This window comes from Balaenoptera ricei, chromosome 12, assembly GCF_028023285.1.
Source record: "Balaenoptera ricei isolate mBalRic1 chromosome 12, mBalRic1.hap2, whole genome shotgun sequence".
In the NCBI taxonomy this organism is placed as follows: Eukaryota; Metazoa; Chordata; class Mammalia; order Artiodactyla; family Balaenopteridae; genus Balaenoptera; species Balaenoptera ricei.
The window spans coordinates 3,678,216-3,696,872 of NC_082650.1; the positions used below are offsets into that span (position 1 = coordinate 3,678,216).

Genomic DNA, 18,657 nt, shown 5'->3' on the forward strand with positions numbered 1-18,657 from the left:
TAATTTTTATATAGCAGTTTTAGTCTGATGAAATATGTCCTGAGGAAAAACACTGATTCGAGGCTACTTGGTCAAAGGACACAAATATTTTATGACAATTAATATACATTGTTAAGTTGGTTTATCAAATTATTGTTCCAATTTAAGGTTTCATTTTAACCCAATTTAATCAGCAATTATATCTCGTCTTGTGTAAATGGCATGCTGTTATTTTAATATTTTTATTTAAAGCAAATAAACATATTGCCATATGTTAACTATGTTTCTTTTTGTGTGAATTGCATCTCTATGTCTTTGTGTGATACATTCTAAAGAACTTCTCTGGTATAGTGTAAATCACACTTAGATTTGAATTTCTACTTTGCCACTCTTCATCTGGGTGACCTTTTAAAAAAATAACTTTTAAAAGTCTCAAATGTAAAATGGGGACAAAATCTACCAAACCTAAGGTATGCAGCCATAATAGGATGAAAATTTATATTCTTATATTCATTTTTAGAACACCAAAGATAAACTTTTTAAAAGCAGAGGGAATTAATGAAAAGAAATTAATGGCCCACAATTTAAAATACAGGCTTGATTAATAATGAAAAAGATATTTTCTTAAATAGATCAATAAAATAGGCTGTGTTTGGCAATCTATTCAAGAAGTAAGAAAATAACAAATATTAAGGAATGCGAAAGGAAAGATAACTACAGTACAGGCAACAGGGCGAATATTAATAATTTAATAAGGAATAGTAGATACTAATGCATTTGAAAAATTAGATGTAATGGGAAATTTTAAGGAAATTATAAATTATTAAAATTGATTGAAAAAGAGTTAAGAAACCTAAATATATTGTTAACCAATGAAAAAAACTGAGAAGTTAGTAAAAGACCCCCTAAAATGGCATGATACCCAAAAGCTTTTACTGGATAATTCCACCAAACATAAAAAAGGAGAAAATTCCTACATAATATGAAGTATGTATTTCCAAAGCTAAGAAAATTACTTATCTCACTCAAGACAGAATTTTATTCCTGAAACAAAAATTAGAGCATTATACAAAATAGAAAAAGTATTGACCAGTTTTACTAGTGCAAACATAAGTGCAGAAATCTTAATAAATTCAGCAGCACTTTCATTGCCAAGGGTGGTGGCAGGTAGAAGGCTAGTGCAGTAATCCTGGTAAGAGATGAAGATGGCTTGGACCCGGCTGATGATGATGGAGGTGGGGAGAAGTGTTTGGATTTGGTAGACTGAATTCTACGTATATTTGGAAGGTAGAGTGAACGAGAACTGCCGATTAATCAGATGTCTGGTATAAAAAAAGACAAAAAAGAGAAATGATCGCATCGAGGTTTTGCCTGAGCAGATGGAAGGGTGAGTTGCTATTACTTAGATGGGAGTGTTTGCCAGAGGGGCAGGTCAAGGTGTGTGTGGAGGAGGGGGAAACAGAGGTCACTACTGGGTGCTTAGTCTCAGATGTGCTAAGTCTGAGATACCGAGTAGATTTCTAAATAGAGATGTTAAGTAGTTGGCTGGATATTTGAGTCTGGAGTATAGGGAAATGATCTGAATTAGAGATGTAAATCTGAGAAGGCTTAATAATATGGATGAGTTAAGAATCATCAGCACGTAGGATGGTATGTAAAGTGGTGAGGCTGGACGAGATCACCTAGGAAGTGCGTGTGGTTTGAGAAGAGAGGATAAAAGCCAAAGGCCAGCCCTGGCACAGAACATTTAGAAGTCTGAGATGGGAGGAAGACCTACAGAGACTGAAAAGAGGTGTCCAAGGGGCAAGAGGAGGACCAGGAGTGTATTCATCCTGGCAAGGAGGAGAAATTCTGTCAAGACAGAGAGAATAATCACTGGTGTGTTAAACGCTGCCTGTATTTCAAGGGTCATGAAGCCTGAGAGTTTACAACTGGATTTGGCAGTGTGGAGTCATTGGTGACTTCAGTAAGAGCTGTTTCACTGGAGAGATGAGGTTGAGTTTGAGAGAGAGGGAGAGAGAGGGAGGGAGAGGGAGAGGGAGGGAGATGGAGAGGAAGAAGAGAAATTGTAGGCAGCAAATATAGACAATTGTTTTACAGAGTCTTGCCTTAAAAGAGAGAAGAGAAATAGGGTGGTAGCTAAATAGGGAGTGGAGATATTTTTCTTGAGATATAATTGACACATAATCTTTCGTTAGTTTCAGGTGTACGACATGATTCAATATATGTGCATAGTGTGAAATTATCATCACAGTAGGTCTAGTTAACGTCCATCACCACACATAGTTATGTCTTTTTCCTTGTGGTGAGAACTGTAAGATTTACTCCCTTTAGCAAGTTTCAAATATCCAATATAGTCTTATTAATTATAGTCACGATGCTGTGCATTATATCCCCAGAACTTATTTATTTTATAACTGAAAGTTTGTATCTTTTGACCACTTTCCACTCTCCACCCCTGAGATATTTTCTTTTTAAAATGTTTGGTTTGTCTTTTTAAAAATGGGATAAATGACAACAGAAATGTACTAATGGAAATAATCCAGTAGAGAGAGAAAACGTGATGATTTGGGACAGCGGGGCAAGTTGGTTGCTGCACAATCCTTGAGTGCCCAAGGGGCCTCACCCACCTTCGGCAGCCTCCCCAGTACCCATCAAGTCTTTTCCTTCGCAAATAATTCCCATTTACTCACTTTCAATTTCTTTTTATACCATATCAGTCTTAAAAAGAATTTTTAATTGGTTATCAGAAAACAAATATAACCAAAGAAACAAAACAGAGGAAGAAACAGAAGAGGAGAAATAAAAATTGGAATAGTCAGTACTTTTCTATGAATAAGCAGGCTGTTAACTTCCAGTTATGTGAAACTGAACCAAAGTAGGTTGCTTCACTTATGTAAAGTTGACCTTAAAAATAAAAGACAGTTATTTTACCAGCAAGGTATGTTTTTTTCAGGAGTAGCAAAGAATTGCAATTTGGGATAAGAATGTTATAGCAAAGACTATAAGCAAGTCCAGACAAAGAAGAGGAATGGTCTTTTACAGAGGAAAAGGGGAAGTTTGGTGGGGCTCTTAATAAGCAAGGAGTCCACTGGAGGAAACTGGGAGTTCAGAGTGTAGTGTCTTTTCATTGGCTGAGTTGTGACAGTCTCTTGTTGGTGGGGCTGTGCCTGGGCGGGGTGAAGATTTTCTTTTCTTCTACTGGGTAGTTAGGCAGTAAGCAGCCTTCTCCCAGTTGGAGATGCAAGGTAGTCTCTTCCTGTTTGGGGTCTTCATGAGAGTTCCCCCTTCTGCCCTTAGCTGACTCCAATTTAAATAAGGTATCCTTTATTTATTTTTACATCTTTTAGGGAAGGATACCAATCAGTTATTCTTAAGGACAAAGTTTTTATTATCATTACTAAATTTCATAAAAGCACAAATCTGTTTATATAATCTTACATCCATCTTTAGTAAGTTTCAAAGACATACTGTTAAAATGTGGTTCACTGTTCAGTAAGTGAAGGTGATATACAAACAGCGAGAGTAGGTAGACACATGGTAGAATTATCTGGAGTAATTTTTCATGTTACCTATACCCCGCCTCCAGTTGATAATCACGGGGCTCATGTGCTGTGGCCCAAGGATAGAAGTTAGAATGTGTGGAGAAGCAGACAGAAAGCATGTCTTCTAAAATCTCCCTATATATAATTTCCTCTAATCAGGCTTTGGCTAAGAGGTGGGGTTTGGACAGTTGAATATGATACTGAGAAACAAGGCCCTAGAGGACAGGCAGGTCACCGTCCCATTGATTATCAGCATATCTGTGGGACGGAGAAGCCAGAGCGGGCAGAGATGTAACTATCACGTAAAGTGAAATTCTGGCATTTTGAATTTTAAATATCAAAGAACCCAACAAGTATTTCTCACCCTGATGGAAAATCACCCACTTTCCCGAGGAATACTGGCTGGAAGCCTGCAAGCAGAGTCTGTGTTTTCCATATCACACAGGTCAAAATAGCTTCAGGCACTCCAACTTGAGTTTTGTGGAAACCCAAAAGAAAATTTCTTATAAAGCATGGCATTGTTTGTTTTAGCTAAATTTCATTTCACAGGCTTTGCCGCTAGTTATTAACTATAGCCATAGAAACCTGTGTGGGGTATCAGTTCTAAGCACCTCGGTTTCCTGAGAGAATTAGTTGCAAAATATTTCCCTATGTAACTGAATGCATCAATCTGCTATACAAAAATATTTCATTCTATTTACATACTGGAAAACGGTGGCCAAAGATAGTGATTTTTGTTTGCTTGTACTAAGGATGAAACCCATAATCTTAACAATAAATTAAACATACCAATCATCTATTAAAGTTTGTTCCTGATCAATGATAATAAAATGATATGAGTGATGTATAGAAGAATACAGATCCTATTAATCATGATGGTGGTTATTAAAAACAGTATCAAACCATTATGATAATTCTTTTAAAAAATGGGAACTGAACATGTTCTTCTTTCACAAGATTTTAAATTATTACCTGTTTTCTAAGACCATTCTTGGCAACCACAACTTTATTTTAGAATATAGATGTTGAAAAGTATTAACAATGGAGAAACTGTATTAAGCTGTTTGGTCTTAGTAGAGTTTGGTCTTGGCCACAGAACCAAAGGCTAATTAAAGGCCATTGTTTTGTGCACATTTCCTTATTGAATGAAAAACGAAAATAGTAATGATCCAGCCAAAGAGTAGTTGTGCATAAAATCCAGTTTCTCCTAGATCGCATTTTATTACATTAAAGGTGGCAACAAAGTCATAAATATGTTTGATTTTTGCCATAGATGTTATCACAAGCTGATATTTTCTTGTTTATCACTTTCTCCTCACTGGGATTTAAATTCCGTGAGTGTTAGAGCCTTATCTGATACTTATAATAGTGCTTGACACGTTGGTGAATAAATATTTGTTTAAAAAGACTTATTTACTTGCGACATTCAGAAATATACCTACTGGGTAAAGCCCTTAGGTACATCTTTTGTTTCCCTAACCTTCTCTTTGTTCATCTTCTCCTGATAACTTAATTTTTTTTCTATTAGCAGTCTTAAACGTATCAGAAATGTTTACTACTTGAGTGATTTGAAACTATTTTAGCTCCTGGAGTCATTCTTCCTAAATTAAATTTTTATTATGAAAAGCCCTTTCATCTCATGGACCTTTTTGCCCTAAATTAAATTAGTTAATAATAGTCCTTTGAAAACTTAAGTGTTCTTTAGGAATATTAGTTTTTATTATTTCTGTCCTTGGGTTGAGCTGATAATGTGTTTTCAAAAGAATGTCTCACTCATTTATAGACTCTCAGCCTGCTTGCTTTCACCACTTTTAACGTGAATTCACTGTCTTTCCTGAGTGTAAGCTGTGACCATTCTGTCCTCATGTCCTACTTGTTGCTCTTCTGCCTTCCTCCAGTTTTCTCCATCCTTCGTAGCTTTTCGTAAGACGCTTCCTCTGAACCTGTGAAGTCTGCTGCTCACAAACCACATCTTCCCACTGCACAGCACTTTGAACCAGCGCCACGCATAGCCTTCCCTCTGCGCTCAGTTATGTGGCGGGACAAGCGAGGCAGCTTCTCCTTAGTGTTAGGATAGGCTCAGGATGAATATCTACTAATCCCTTGCTTGCTGTTGAGGACTTTTAAACTTTTAAAATAAGCATTTGCCAAAGGGTCAGTAGCACCCTCTTTCCTAGCCCTGTCCTCTTTTTCTCCCACGATGCCCTTGAGGCCACAGTTTTCCTTAACTGTTCATTGTGATTGCTTATCCTTAGAATAGTTAGAATTCTTCTGCCTGTGGTGTTTGTGTGAAATAAATGACCTATATTTGTAATTTATTTTCCTCTAAAATACTCAAATCATTTTGATAACTTGATCTTTAATATATAACATTGAAAAATGTTTGCCACTTTCCTGTCAAGGTAAACATGCATTTACTTTTTGACCCAGGAATATCCCTGTCATGTATTTGCCTAGTATAATTTTGTTTCTATTTTTTTCTGAGAATTAAGTATTACTTTTTAAAAAATTTATTTTTTATTGAAGTATAGTTGCTATACAATATTATATAAGTTACAGGTATACAGTTTAGTGATTAACAATTTTTAAAGGTGATACTTCATTTATAGTTCTTATAAAATATTGGCTATATTCTCCATGTTGTACAACATATTCTTGTAGCTTATTTTATATGTAATATAATAGCTTGTACCTCTTAATCCTCTACCCCTGTATTGCCCTTCCCCACTTCCCTCTCCCCACTGGTGACCATTAATTTGTTCTCTATATCTGTGAGTCTGCTTCTTTTTCATTTTATTCACTAGTTGTATCTTTTAGATTCCACATATGATATCATACAGTATTTGTCTTTCTATTTCTTATTTCACTTAACATAATGCTCTCCAAGTCCATCCATGTTGCTGCAAATGGCAAAATTTACTTCTTTTTTATGGCTGAGTAGTACTCCATTGTATATATATAACACATCTTCTTTATCCATTCTTCTGTTGATGGACACTTAGGTTGCTTCCATATCTTGGCAATTGTAAATAATGCTGCTATGAACATTGGAGTACATGTATCTTTTTGAATTAGTGTTTTTGGGGTTTTTTGGATATATACCCAGGAATGGCATTGCTGGGTCATAAGGTAGTTTTATTTTTAGTTTTTTGAGAAACCTCCATACTGTTTTCCACAGTGGCTACACCAATTTACATTCCCACCAGCAGTGCACAAGAGTTCGCTTTTCACCAACATTTGTTATTTGTGTTTTTTGATGATAGCCATTCTGACAAGTGTGAGGTAATATCTCACTGTGGTTTTGATTTGCATTTCCCTGATGATTAGTGATGTTGAGCATCTTTTCATGTGCCTCTTGGCCATCTGCATTTCCTCTTTAGAAAAGTGACTATTCACTTCTTCTGCCCAATTTTTAATCAGTTTTTTTTTTTTCATGTTGAGTTGCATGAGCTGTTTATGTATGTTGGATGTTAACCCCATATCAATCATATCATTTGAAAATATCTTCTCCCATTCAGTAAGTTGTCTTTTTGTTTTGTCAATGATATCCTTTGCTGTGCAAAAGCTTTTAAGTTTAATTAGGTCCCATTTGTTTATTTTTGCTTTTGGTTCCTTTGCTCTAAGAGATCCAAAAAATATTGCTGTGATTTATGTCAGAGTGTTCTGCCTATGTTTTCCTCTAGGAGTTTTCTGGTATCTGGTCTTACATTTAGGTCTTTAATCCATTTTGAGTTTATTTTTGTGTATAGTGTTAGAGAATGTTCTGATTTCATTCTTTTACATGTAGCTGTCCAGTTTTCCCAACACCACTTACTGAAGAGACTGTCTTTGCTCCATTGTATATTCTTGCCTCCTTTGTCATAGATTAATTACCAATATAAGTGTGGGCTCATTTCTGGGCTCTCTATTCTGTTTCATTGATCTATGTGTCTGTTTTTGTGCCAGTATCATACTGTTTTGATTACTGTGGCTTTGTAGTGTAGTCTGAAGTGGGGAAGCATTACTCCTCCAGCCCTGTTCTTTTTCTCAAGATTGTTTTGGCTATTCGAGGTCTTTTGTGTTTCCATACAAATTTTTAAACTATTTGTTCTAGTTCTGTGAAAAATGCCATTGGTATTTTGATAGGGATTGCACTGAATCTGTAGATTGCCTTGGGACGTATGGTCATTTTAACATTATTGATTTTTCCAATCCAAGAACACTGTTTATCTTTCCAACTGTTTGTGTCTTCTTAAATTTCTTTCATCAGTGTCTTATAGTTTTCCGAGTACAGGTCTTTTGCCTTCTTAGATAGGTTTATTCCTAGGTATTTTATTCTTTTTGATGTGGTGATAAATGAGATTGTTTCCTTAATTTCTCTTTCTGATAGTTCATTGTTAGTGTATAGAAATGTAACAGATTTCTGTATGTTAATTTTGTATCCTGCAACTTTACCAAATTCATCGATGAGCTCTAGTACTTTTCTGATGGTGTCTTTAGGATTTTCTATGTATAGTATCATGTCATCTGCAAACAGTGACATTTTTACTTCTTCCTTTCCAATTTGTATTCCTTTTATTTCTTTTTCTTCTCTGACTGCTGTGGTTAGGACTTCCAAAAACATGTTAAATAAAAGTGGCGAGAGTGGACATCCTTGTCTTGTTCCTGATCTTAGAGGAAATGCTTTCATCTTTTCATCACTGAGTATGATGTTAGCTGTTGGTTTGTCATATATGGCCTTTATTCTAATATAATTGAAAACCTGTGTTCACAAAATGACTTCTACAAGAATGTTCATAACAGCTTTATTCCCAATATTCCAAAGCTGGAAACAGAAACATCCCAGATATCCAACAATAGTAGAACAGATAAACAATTGGTGGTATATTTATACAACAGATGCTACCAGAAATAGAAAGGAACAAGCTACTGGAACACACACCAACATGGATGAATATCAATAATACTATGTTGAACAAATAAAGCAAGGTTCAAAATAGTTCATGTTGTGTGATTCCATTTACATAAAATTCTTAAAACAGGCACCACTCTAGTGGGAAAATGGTTAATTAAGAAGGACCATGGGAGGGACTTTATAGAAAGATGAAATGTTCTATACCTTTATTATTATTGCTGAGATGTTTATTATTTATTTTTTAAATTACATTTATTTAAAAAATTATTTTCTTTTTCTTTTTTTGACAAATAATAATTGTATATGTCTAAAGTATACAGGGTGATGATTTGATATATGTTGTAACATGATTACCACAATCAAGTTAATTAATACAGTCATCACTCACATAGTTACTATTTTCTTTTTTTGTGTGTGGTGAGAATGCTGAAGATCTACTCTTAGCATATTTCAGGTATGCAATACAGTATTCAGGTCTTACATTTAAGTCTTTATTTCTAGTTGATTTTTGTGTATGGCATACGATAAGGGTCCAATTTCATTCTCTTGTATGTGAATATCCAGTTTTCCCATCAACATTTATTGAAGTGACTATCCTTTCAATGCTGTGTATTCTTGTTGCCCTTGTTAAAGAGTAGTTGACCTTATATGCATGGATTTATTTCTGGGCTCTCTATTCTGTTCCATTTGGTAAGTGTCTGTTTTTATGTCAGTACTATACTGTTCTGATTACTATAGCTTTATAATATAGTTTGAAATCAGGACGTGTGATGCTTCCACCTTTTTTCTTCTTTCTCAAGATTGCTTTTGCTATTCAGGGCCTCTTGTGGTTCCATACAATCTTAGGATTGTTTGTTCTATTTCTAGGAAAAATGCCACTGGAATTTTGATAAGGATTGCATTGAATCTGTAGATCACTTTGGATACCACTGACATTTTAACAATATTAATTCTTCAAATTCATGAGTATGGGGGTATCTTTTCATTTATTTGTGCTTTCTTGTATTTCTTTCATCAATGTTTTATAATTTTTAGCATACAGATCTTTTACCACCTTGGTTAAATTTATTCTTAAGTATTTTATTCTTTTTCATACTATTGTAAATGAGATTGTTATTTTAATTTCTTTTTCAGACAGTCTGTGAATAGAAATGCAACTAATTACCGTATGGTGATTTTGTGTGTCTTAATTAGTGTATATGTTACAAGAATGTATCCGTTTGTCAAAACTTAATGAATTGTACATTTCATTTTTGTATATTTTAGTATTTCTTACATTTACCTAAAAATCTAAAATATATTGACAACTAGTTAGTAGGTTTGCTATTTTCAATGACATGGCTTAACAATTCTGAAACTACTTCCGTATGTTCTAGGCTTGAGAAAATATGTAAATATGTTATAGTCATTGGCAGTAAGATATTTCATTGTTGGGTGAGGAATTACAGATATAGAAATGGGGAATATTAGAATGTGTACACTGTGGTGTTTGGTTGAAATTGAAAGTATCAGTAAGAACTCATAGTTTTTAATCTTTTACTCTACATGTATTTATAAATAAATAAGTAAAGAATTACATATTTGTATATATGTATATATATATATTTACATAAGGCCCTCTCATATATATACATTATATTTGTGTTGATGAGAAGCCTAGAAGCAATGACAGCAGTGGGCACATATAGCTCCAGCTCTTAGATTTTAAATATCATTTGCCACTAAAAGGATCTAGGACTTCTTTTGAGAAACAGAAATGGCTATTTCAAGCGCTAGCAAAATATTTGATGAGAAAGTAAGAAAGTCTTGAAAGCATCATGAAAATTTTTCAAAAGGGCATAAGAGATATCTTAAAGGGCTTCCCATTGGTCAAATCTGGGACAATTTGAGCATTAAAATACATGTATAACAGTATTAATTAATATTAATTACACATGTTGAATAAAATAAGCATCATGTAAATGAATGAATGAGGGAAAACAGAAAGCTCTTCTTCCCAGTAGAATGCCAAATAGCAAATGTAGGATGGTTGATAGTATTCTAGCTTCATCACCTCATTGTATTGTTGCCAAAAACACAGAACCTGAATCTAATCTTGAGAAAATATCAGACAAATCAAAATTGGCCCATATTCTTCAAAAACATCAAGTTCAAGAAAGGCTTGAACACAGAAAGGCTGTGGAATTGTTCCACATTAAAGTATACCAAAAAGACACGACAACCAGATGCCATATATGATCTGGAGTTCAAACCTGGACCACTGAGCAGGGGATAATTATAAAGACATTATTGGGACAAGCTATGAAATTTGAATGTGAATTTTTTAAATTTTAATTTAATTTATTTTTTATACAGCAGGTTCTTATTAGTCATCTATTTTATACATATTAGTGTATACATGTCAATCCCAATCTCCCAGTTCATCCCACCACCACCGCCCCAATTTCCCCCCTTGGTGTCCACATGTTTGTTCTTTGTGAATGTGAATTTTTAATTAGCTAATATTGTTGTAGCGATGTTAATTTTTCTGATTATGATAACTGCATTGTAACTATGTCTCTCACATTCAGTGTACAAATTCAGTGTATTCTCTTAATATTCTTTTTCTTAGGGAGTATATACTGAAGGTTTGGGTAAAAGGAGCATACCAACTTGTTCTCAAATATTCAGAAAAAAATATTCATTACTGTTGTGTGTATATATGTGTGTGTGTATAGACAGACAGATAGAAAAGACAGAGCGAGAGAGAGAAAGAAGAAGGAGAAGGAGAAAAAGAAGGAGGAGAAGGAGAAGGAGAAGAAGAAGAAGAAGGAAGGAGGGAGGGAGGAAAGGAAGGAAGGAAAGGAAGGAGGGAGGGAGGAAGCGAGGGAAAGAATTTACCAAGAGGATAAGGCAAATATGACAAAATGTAAATAATTGTTGGTATGCAGGAGTTTCTTGTACTAGTCTTATAGTTTTCTGTAGGTTTGAAATTATGTCAAAACAAAAAGTTATTTTTTAAAAAAAGGTGAATTTAAAAAAGAAACAGGAAAAATCTAAAGAATGATGATGAGAAGATATTATTCAAACATTGAGCTTTATACTGGAAACTAAAAGCTTATTTTGCATGCTTTTAAGTATTTATCCAACTTAACACCCATCTCACTCTGTTTTCTAGTGTGTTTGTTAACAGTGCTTCAAGATATGTCAGTGACCCTTCACGGAGTCATGGGCTTTTGGGTCCAGCAGGCATCACAGACTTCATCTTGTTCTCTCTCCCATTTCATTCTTGAATTGCCTCTAAACTCTTGCACTGAAGTGGTCTTCCAATCTGTGTTTAAACACCTAATTCACTTTAGCAAGTCTGAGGACATTTACTCTTCTGGTGAGACCAGTTCTCAGCTTTCTTTCTGAACCAAGGGTTAATACTTCTCCATTCATTACCACTGTGTCTCATAAAATACTATTTCCCTCAGGGTGAAAGAGTGGCTGTTCCCCTGCTTCCCAAATTGTGTTCCAAATGCCGTTAGGCACCACAACAAACCCACAGGGATGATTTAAGACATACTACAGTTTCATGGGAAACAACACCGTCTGTCAGAGCTTGCTGGAGCTCACAGTTTCAATAGTAACCTGACATAGTTCCCAGTTTTAATGTTAGGTCACTACAGTCCTGTCAATGAAGTCATATCTCTGCAAATCCATTTTTTTAGTGGTTGCTCTAATGAAAAGCAAGTACTGCATGAAAACCAGCGTAGAACAGAAAATGAGGTTGGCCATGTCCAGTTTGATTCTAAGGTTTATATCGCCCAACTCATTGTACCTTAGAGTTCTAACTCATCTTGATTGAGGAATGTCTCAGTGATACTCAGTATATACTTTATATGGGTTCTCTTAATAAAGTCAGTCGTGAAAGGACTTTGTGAAGTTAAAAATGCTGTGCAAATACAAGTTCTTAACAACTTCATTAATATACTATTGTAATTTTCTATTAGTCAAGACATAGAATTGAAAGTTTATTCAACTGAATGGAATTGATCCCTTAGTAAACTTTCTTCATCATGTTTCCATAAGAGAAGTGAGTTTTTTGACGTTCATCTCCACTTGTTGCCTCTTCCTTCCCTCTCGTGTTAGTGCTCATGAGCAGCAAAATGGCCATAAGGCTAAGAACCAAATAATAATTATTCCTAGTGTTCACATTTATATATAATTTAAAATTTTCAATATATTATGGTTTGAATGATCCACTAACTATGAATGTAGGTCTTTCATATTTTAGAGGTAATATTACATTTGTATAGTTTAGTAATCATAATTAAACATTTTTCTCTTATGAGATTTATGCAATTGTCATTGCTAATCAAAGCAAACAGGGTGTACTAACCCATCTATTAGGTTCAGGATTAGAATTTGAAGCTTAATATAAACAACAACAAAATTGAGGTCATAGATCATCACAGAAGGTTACTGTTGAAAGGTATTCTAAAGACAATATATTTCAATCTTCGTGTTACACAAATGAAGAAAATGAAGCCCAGAGACTTGAAAGGAAATCTCATGATAAACTGTCCCTAACCCCAAATGTCTTCTTGTTCTCACTTGTGTGTGACAACCCATTTCCTGTCCAGAAGAGATGGAGAACAGCTGGTCATTAATGTCAGCTCTGCATTCTGGTCATTTTAAAGGGCCTGTTCTCAGAATTACATTGTCAGCGAAAAGGGTCAGTCTGTATATCATTTTTATAGGGACTCCTCTATTGAATGACTAAACACCCACCTTAAAACTAGCTAAAGTATCCCTTCCCCACAAAAAAGAGGGTGTATTCGAAGAATAGATTGATTCATGAAAAAGAAATGCCTAGGGATAGAATTTTAGGCTTGAAGGCTTTTGCATGGCTGGGTCTAGGGGTTCAAAGTCTGTCATTATGACTCAGTCTCTATCTCTTGGCTTCAGTCTCAGATAAGCTCTTTCCCAGGACTTTGGGGTGGGGGGTTATAGAATGAGTGGTTCTGATGAGCAGTAAGGAAGAAAGGGTATATTAGAGTAGAATATTTTCTCTGGAGTTCTTCAAAACTTGGAATAGCTCAAATAGGATCTTTTTACAGATGATAAGGAACAACAAAAGCTTTTGCGACCCCATACGATGCTGTCACGTTTTGTAGGCATCAGAATTTCAAGTGTTCTTGATTCTTATGCACATTTTCACTATCACGCTGGTAATTTCCCCTTCACCCAGTGCACAGTTACCCAGCTTAATGACGGCAGATAATTTCCCCTTCACTCAGTGCACAGTTACCCAGCTTAATGACGGCAGACCTCTTTGGGGAATGTAAATTTTGGGCTGTGAATCAAAATCCTTCCTCAAGGGGACCTGGTCTCCCCTGGCATTATTCAAGAAGTTCTGTGAAGTGGCTCAAGTCTAGAATTCATTGAGGTACCTGACTTTCTGCTGTGGTAATTAAGTCAGATTTTTGTTCGCTTAACCCAGAACTTCTCTCTTCAGACAAATGAAAAAATAGTAGGTCGCCCTATCTATTTCAGTTCCAGGGACACTGATCGAGTGCTTGATCCAGTGTCGAAGAGCTCTGCTGGCCAGGTCATTCTGATAGCAGCTTCAGTTTTGTCCATTTTGCTAATAACACCTTATCTCTGGAGATTATGTGTTGCCTCTTGTCCCCTTGATGCCAAGATCCCATCTTCTCAGTGAAGCAGGGCGGTGGTGCCCCTAGTCATCTGAGGCCGACACCGCAGACCTCTTCGCACAGGCCAGGCGGGTGTGGCCTCGGGATGTCCTTTTCATGGCCTTGATGAAGGGAGTGTCCATGGGATATAGCTAGGGGCTGGGTAGACGGGTCGTATAGGACAAATCCACTCTAGCATTCAAGTCTTGCCAAGGTTAGAATATATACCAGGGAAGTTCTGGTTTTCAGCTTCATTTAGTGTCAGCCGTGTTGGGGAATAGGTTTTAGCCAAGCAAGCACTAGCACCCTGAAGCCAGTACTTCTGCTTAGTGCACCCATATAAAAAATTTGCCTGGTCCACCATTATCTTTACTCTAGCCTATTCCAGCACCTGTGAGATCCATTCTCCTTTGTTTCCGAGGTTTCTATACGTTAGTGAAATCTAATCCATTCCTTTTGGTGTGTATTCATCTCTTGACAAGTCATCCTTGATACTGCATTTTCTGGGGCCTGCCTGGAACTTGAGTCTGTTAATAGGTCAGAAGCCAAGAGATGTGGTGGATGATGGGCAGACTTCAGCCCTCACGGGTTCTAAGTTTCACTGGAGTCTGTCCCTATATCTCATGTCACTGAACCTTCCCTTCCCTGACCATCCTATTTAAAAGGTAGCCCTCTCCCTCCAGAGGCGTTTACTCTCAGCCGTCCCAGCTCTCCTTTCTCCATCGTGACCACAGCCTTCCTTCACACCGTGTAGATTACTTATTCCCTTCCAACGGGAATGTACGTTCCTTGAGGACTGGAATTTTGTTTTGTTCATGCTCTAGCATTTTTTGTTTCTAGAAGTGTTCCTACGTGTAGTAGGTTGTCAGGATTGGCTGCGCATGTTTTGTTTTGAGCCACAGAGTCACAGAATTTTATTAAGTTCGCCATGGTTGATGTTTGGCAAAGAGGCTTAGGAAGGCAAGCTGTGTAGCAGGGAAGCTCATTACAAGACTGTTTTCAGCCCTTTGAAGAAGACACAGTGCCGGGCACAGCCACGGTTTCACTTCCACCTTCTTCCCAGACCTTTGTCCACCTGCTGTTGTCCCCGCCCCACGGTGCAGCCTTGTGCCACGGGCTTGCAGCGGGGCTGCCGCTACTCCGGCGGCGGCTCCTGCTCTCGTTCTAGTGGCAGACTTGAGGTCAGACTAGAGTGGTCGCCACGTGCACCCAAGTGAGTGGAGAGTAATAAACTTTGTTTCACCCGGTGCGATGCACGTGGGGGCTCTTCTAGCATATTAGGATGTTTCATTCAGTTAGCAAACTTTCGAACTGTTTTTACTGATCTAGTTGCCTGATACATCATATATCAATATAAAACTTCAGAAACAAAATTGTAATTTGTAACATTCGATGTCTTAATATAAATAAGCATGCATGGAGTCTATAGATAATTCTAAGTAAGTTGTAGCAATTTTAATTTTCAATCTGTGTTTATAGTAGATCATAATATTTAAATCATGCTCTATAAAAGCATAATGAATAGTTATTATATAACATAAAGCCATATATATTAATAGTATGTTTTACAAACTAAGGAATTTTTATTTTTTTATATTTAATTATGTCTTTTTTTTTATTCAAAGTATCAAGATACAAATATGCAGGGAGTCGTATATGAACTGAACAGCTATATAGAACAACGGTTGGATACAGGAGGAGACAACCAACTACTCCTCTATGAATTGAGTAGCATCATTAAAATTGGTAAGAAACGTTTTATAGTCCTCCTAGTAGAAAAATTAAACCGAAGATAAAGTTAAATTATGTCCTCTTCACTGATGATATGTAAGCATATATACATCGTTCTTTCTGGTTGACACTTATATTATTGGTTATTCAGTATTATGAATATCACTTTATCTATTTTTAAATACTTAAAAAATTAAATGTAAGTCTCAAATTTAAAAAATATTTTCTAATAGTTCTGATATTCACATTTTGACAAATGTATTATTACATAGTACATTGCTGTATGCATTTGAGGATGTCACATCTTAAAAATTGCAATAGCTAATGAAAATATTCTAATTATGTGATTCAGTAAAGCCATAATTATTTTGTTCAATTTACTGCATGACTGTTAATTTTGCTAACAAATCCATTCAAAAGACTCATATTTGAGGTCTCACCTTAGAGAATTCATGCATGTTATATTCTTCCATTGAAATTAGTTTCTTCCTTTTTTATTACTTTGGCAGCCACAAAAGCTGATGGATTTGCACTGTATTTCCTTGGAGAGTGTAATAATGTAAGTATCTAAATTTAGATATAGGTGCTCTAGATAAGAGAATGTTATAAGCTTTTTAAAAAAGATAAACTATTATGTTACAAACAACTTAATAGATGTATCATAATTAAGTACCTTAAAGCTCATTTTGTATTTTGTTTCTATATGTGGTTATTACCAGCTGGGAATTTTACCAACATGGTGACATTTAGGCATAAAATCTTATATTTTTTTATTGTTTTGGTTTTGGTTTGTGGTATCCTATTTTCTGAATGGCATTTCTAGACTTACTGTTTGGTATAGAAGTTATTTCATCACTGTGGGCTGGGATGTCAGGGACAGTCTATGCCCTTTTTCACACACAATCTGCAGTAGAAGAAAATGAGAACAGAAGTTTTATGTGAATTTTTTAGGTATTTTTTAAGATGACTCTAAAAGTGCAGGGATGGAGTTGCTAGGTATAGATTGCTGAGCTGTGGTGGCCGTGGCTCAGACTGTTTGGTGGCATGGGGCTGCCCAGGGGTGCCTGGTCCAGTCTTTGGTGGGCCAGGCAGACCCTGTGTTTCTGGTTTGACTCACTGCAAGCACAGCCCACTGTCAAGTGCAGCTTGCATAGGCACTTGCAAAAGTATTTCGAGACATTCCATTACTGGCATTTGAGTTTTATTATGGTATTAACACATATGTAACATTTTAGAAAAATGTTCTGAACCAGTAACACCTATATTCATAGCTGAAATATATGACTCCGTTATAACGTTATTTTGCAAACTTTTACTGTGTATTTCTTGTGCGTTTGGTATTGTTATTTGAGATTTGGGATGTATTTTTGCAATGTGATACTTGTTTTTGTGAGTAATCAAAACTCACAAAATATATAATATATTTATATAATATAATATTTATATAATATTTATATTATATAAAATGTTAATAGGAATAGAGACACAGTAGTCTGAGATTTTTAATAGTATTCATGAATAGTCGAGTAGTGCAAAGCACGACAGTAGTTGCACGAAAAGTATTTATTGGCTGAACGACTTAGCTCGTAACTGATCCTCTTCATTTGCACTGCCCTCGTTTCCCCTTGCGTTGTGATAATCTATGTTACAAGATTAAAAGCTCTTTAGGACAAGGACCTTTCCTTATTCATTTCTGTATTCACCTAGCATCTCTCCTTGTGCCTTTCATATAAACAGTTAACAAGAGGGTTTAATAAATTGAATTATTCAGATATTACTCCTACTTGTAAATACTTTCTGTTTTACATACTGGTAGTATTTTAGAATGGCTAAGCTACTAAAATAACAAACAGATCTCTTCTCTTCATTCCAAAAATTTGTTTCTAAAATTTGAGATTTTTATTTGAAAATCAAGACTTACTTTCAGAATATTATTCTATAACTTGCCATAGTTTTTATGATTTCTGGTATGTTTATCAGCATGTAACTGTGATAGTTCACATCTCATTACTCCTTCCCCGACATCTCCAGACAACCCACAAGGGTTGGCCATGGCAGCCGTGTTTGTTTCATGTGACCCTTGACCTTCAACCACAGCTGTTTGGGACCCAAACGGGGACCAATGAGATTCTCTACTGAAACCTGGATCGCGGACTCAGCATTCTAGCTGTTCACCTGAAAAGAAATGATATGAACCCTAAACCGAGGCTGCCACGGTGGGTTGGCCCTCTTCTTCTCCACGTGATGGAGAATGGGGTGACGGGGAGACCTTGTTTGCAGAGGTCGAAAAGCGGCGGGCGCCTCGAGGCCTGGGTCTGCAGTGTGGGCACCTCCAACGGTGCTTGACTCTTGGAGCCTGGATTGAGATTCCCAAACCCCATGCTCTTACTCACTTGGCTGTACTTCTCACGTCGTTGTTTGCATACTTCTGCGTGATGATGATTTAGAAAACGCTTTTGTATCTATAAAATCCAAAATGCAATTCTCTGTGTATCAATTCTAATTCTTTCACTTTTACTTATCATTCACTTTTGTAGCTTAATTGAGGGGGGGGGGAATACCATGTCTTTTCAGGCTTTAGTTGGCTCCTTATTCTAAACCCCTCAGGTCAGTTAATATACTCTATGTGGTTCTCTCTAGGGTCATTATTCCCTTCTCTCCCACATCTCAGGGGCCAAGTGTATCCTGTTTAACAGTATAACCCTAGGAGCAGCAGGGCACATAGCAAAACTGTAGCTTTTTCTGACCTTCCTAAGTCAGATTCCACTCTGCTATGCTTTCTTAATGTCATATACTTCTCCTGCATAGAATTTAGCTGAACCTGTAATTACATATTTATCTGTGATTT

At 36.1% G+C, this 18,657-nt stretch overlaps 1 protein-coding gene across 1 annotated transcript in view; it reads left to right on the forward strand.

Annotated features, from left to right (window-relative positions):
- PDE10A (phosphodiesterase 10A) overlaps positions 1–18,657 on the forward strand; it is a 291,717-nt gene that overhangs the window by 186,512 nt on the left and 86,548 nt on the right. Inside the window, 2 exon segments of the mRNA XM_059940850.1 lie at positions 15,704–15,824; positions 16,319–16,368. Coding sequence (XP_059796833.1) covers positions 15,704–15,824; positions 16,319–16,368 — 171 coding nt within the window.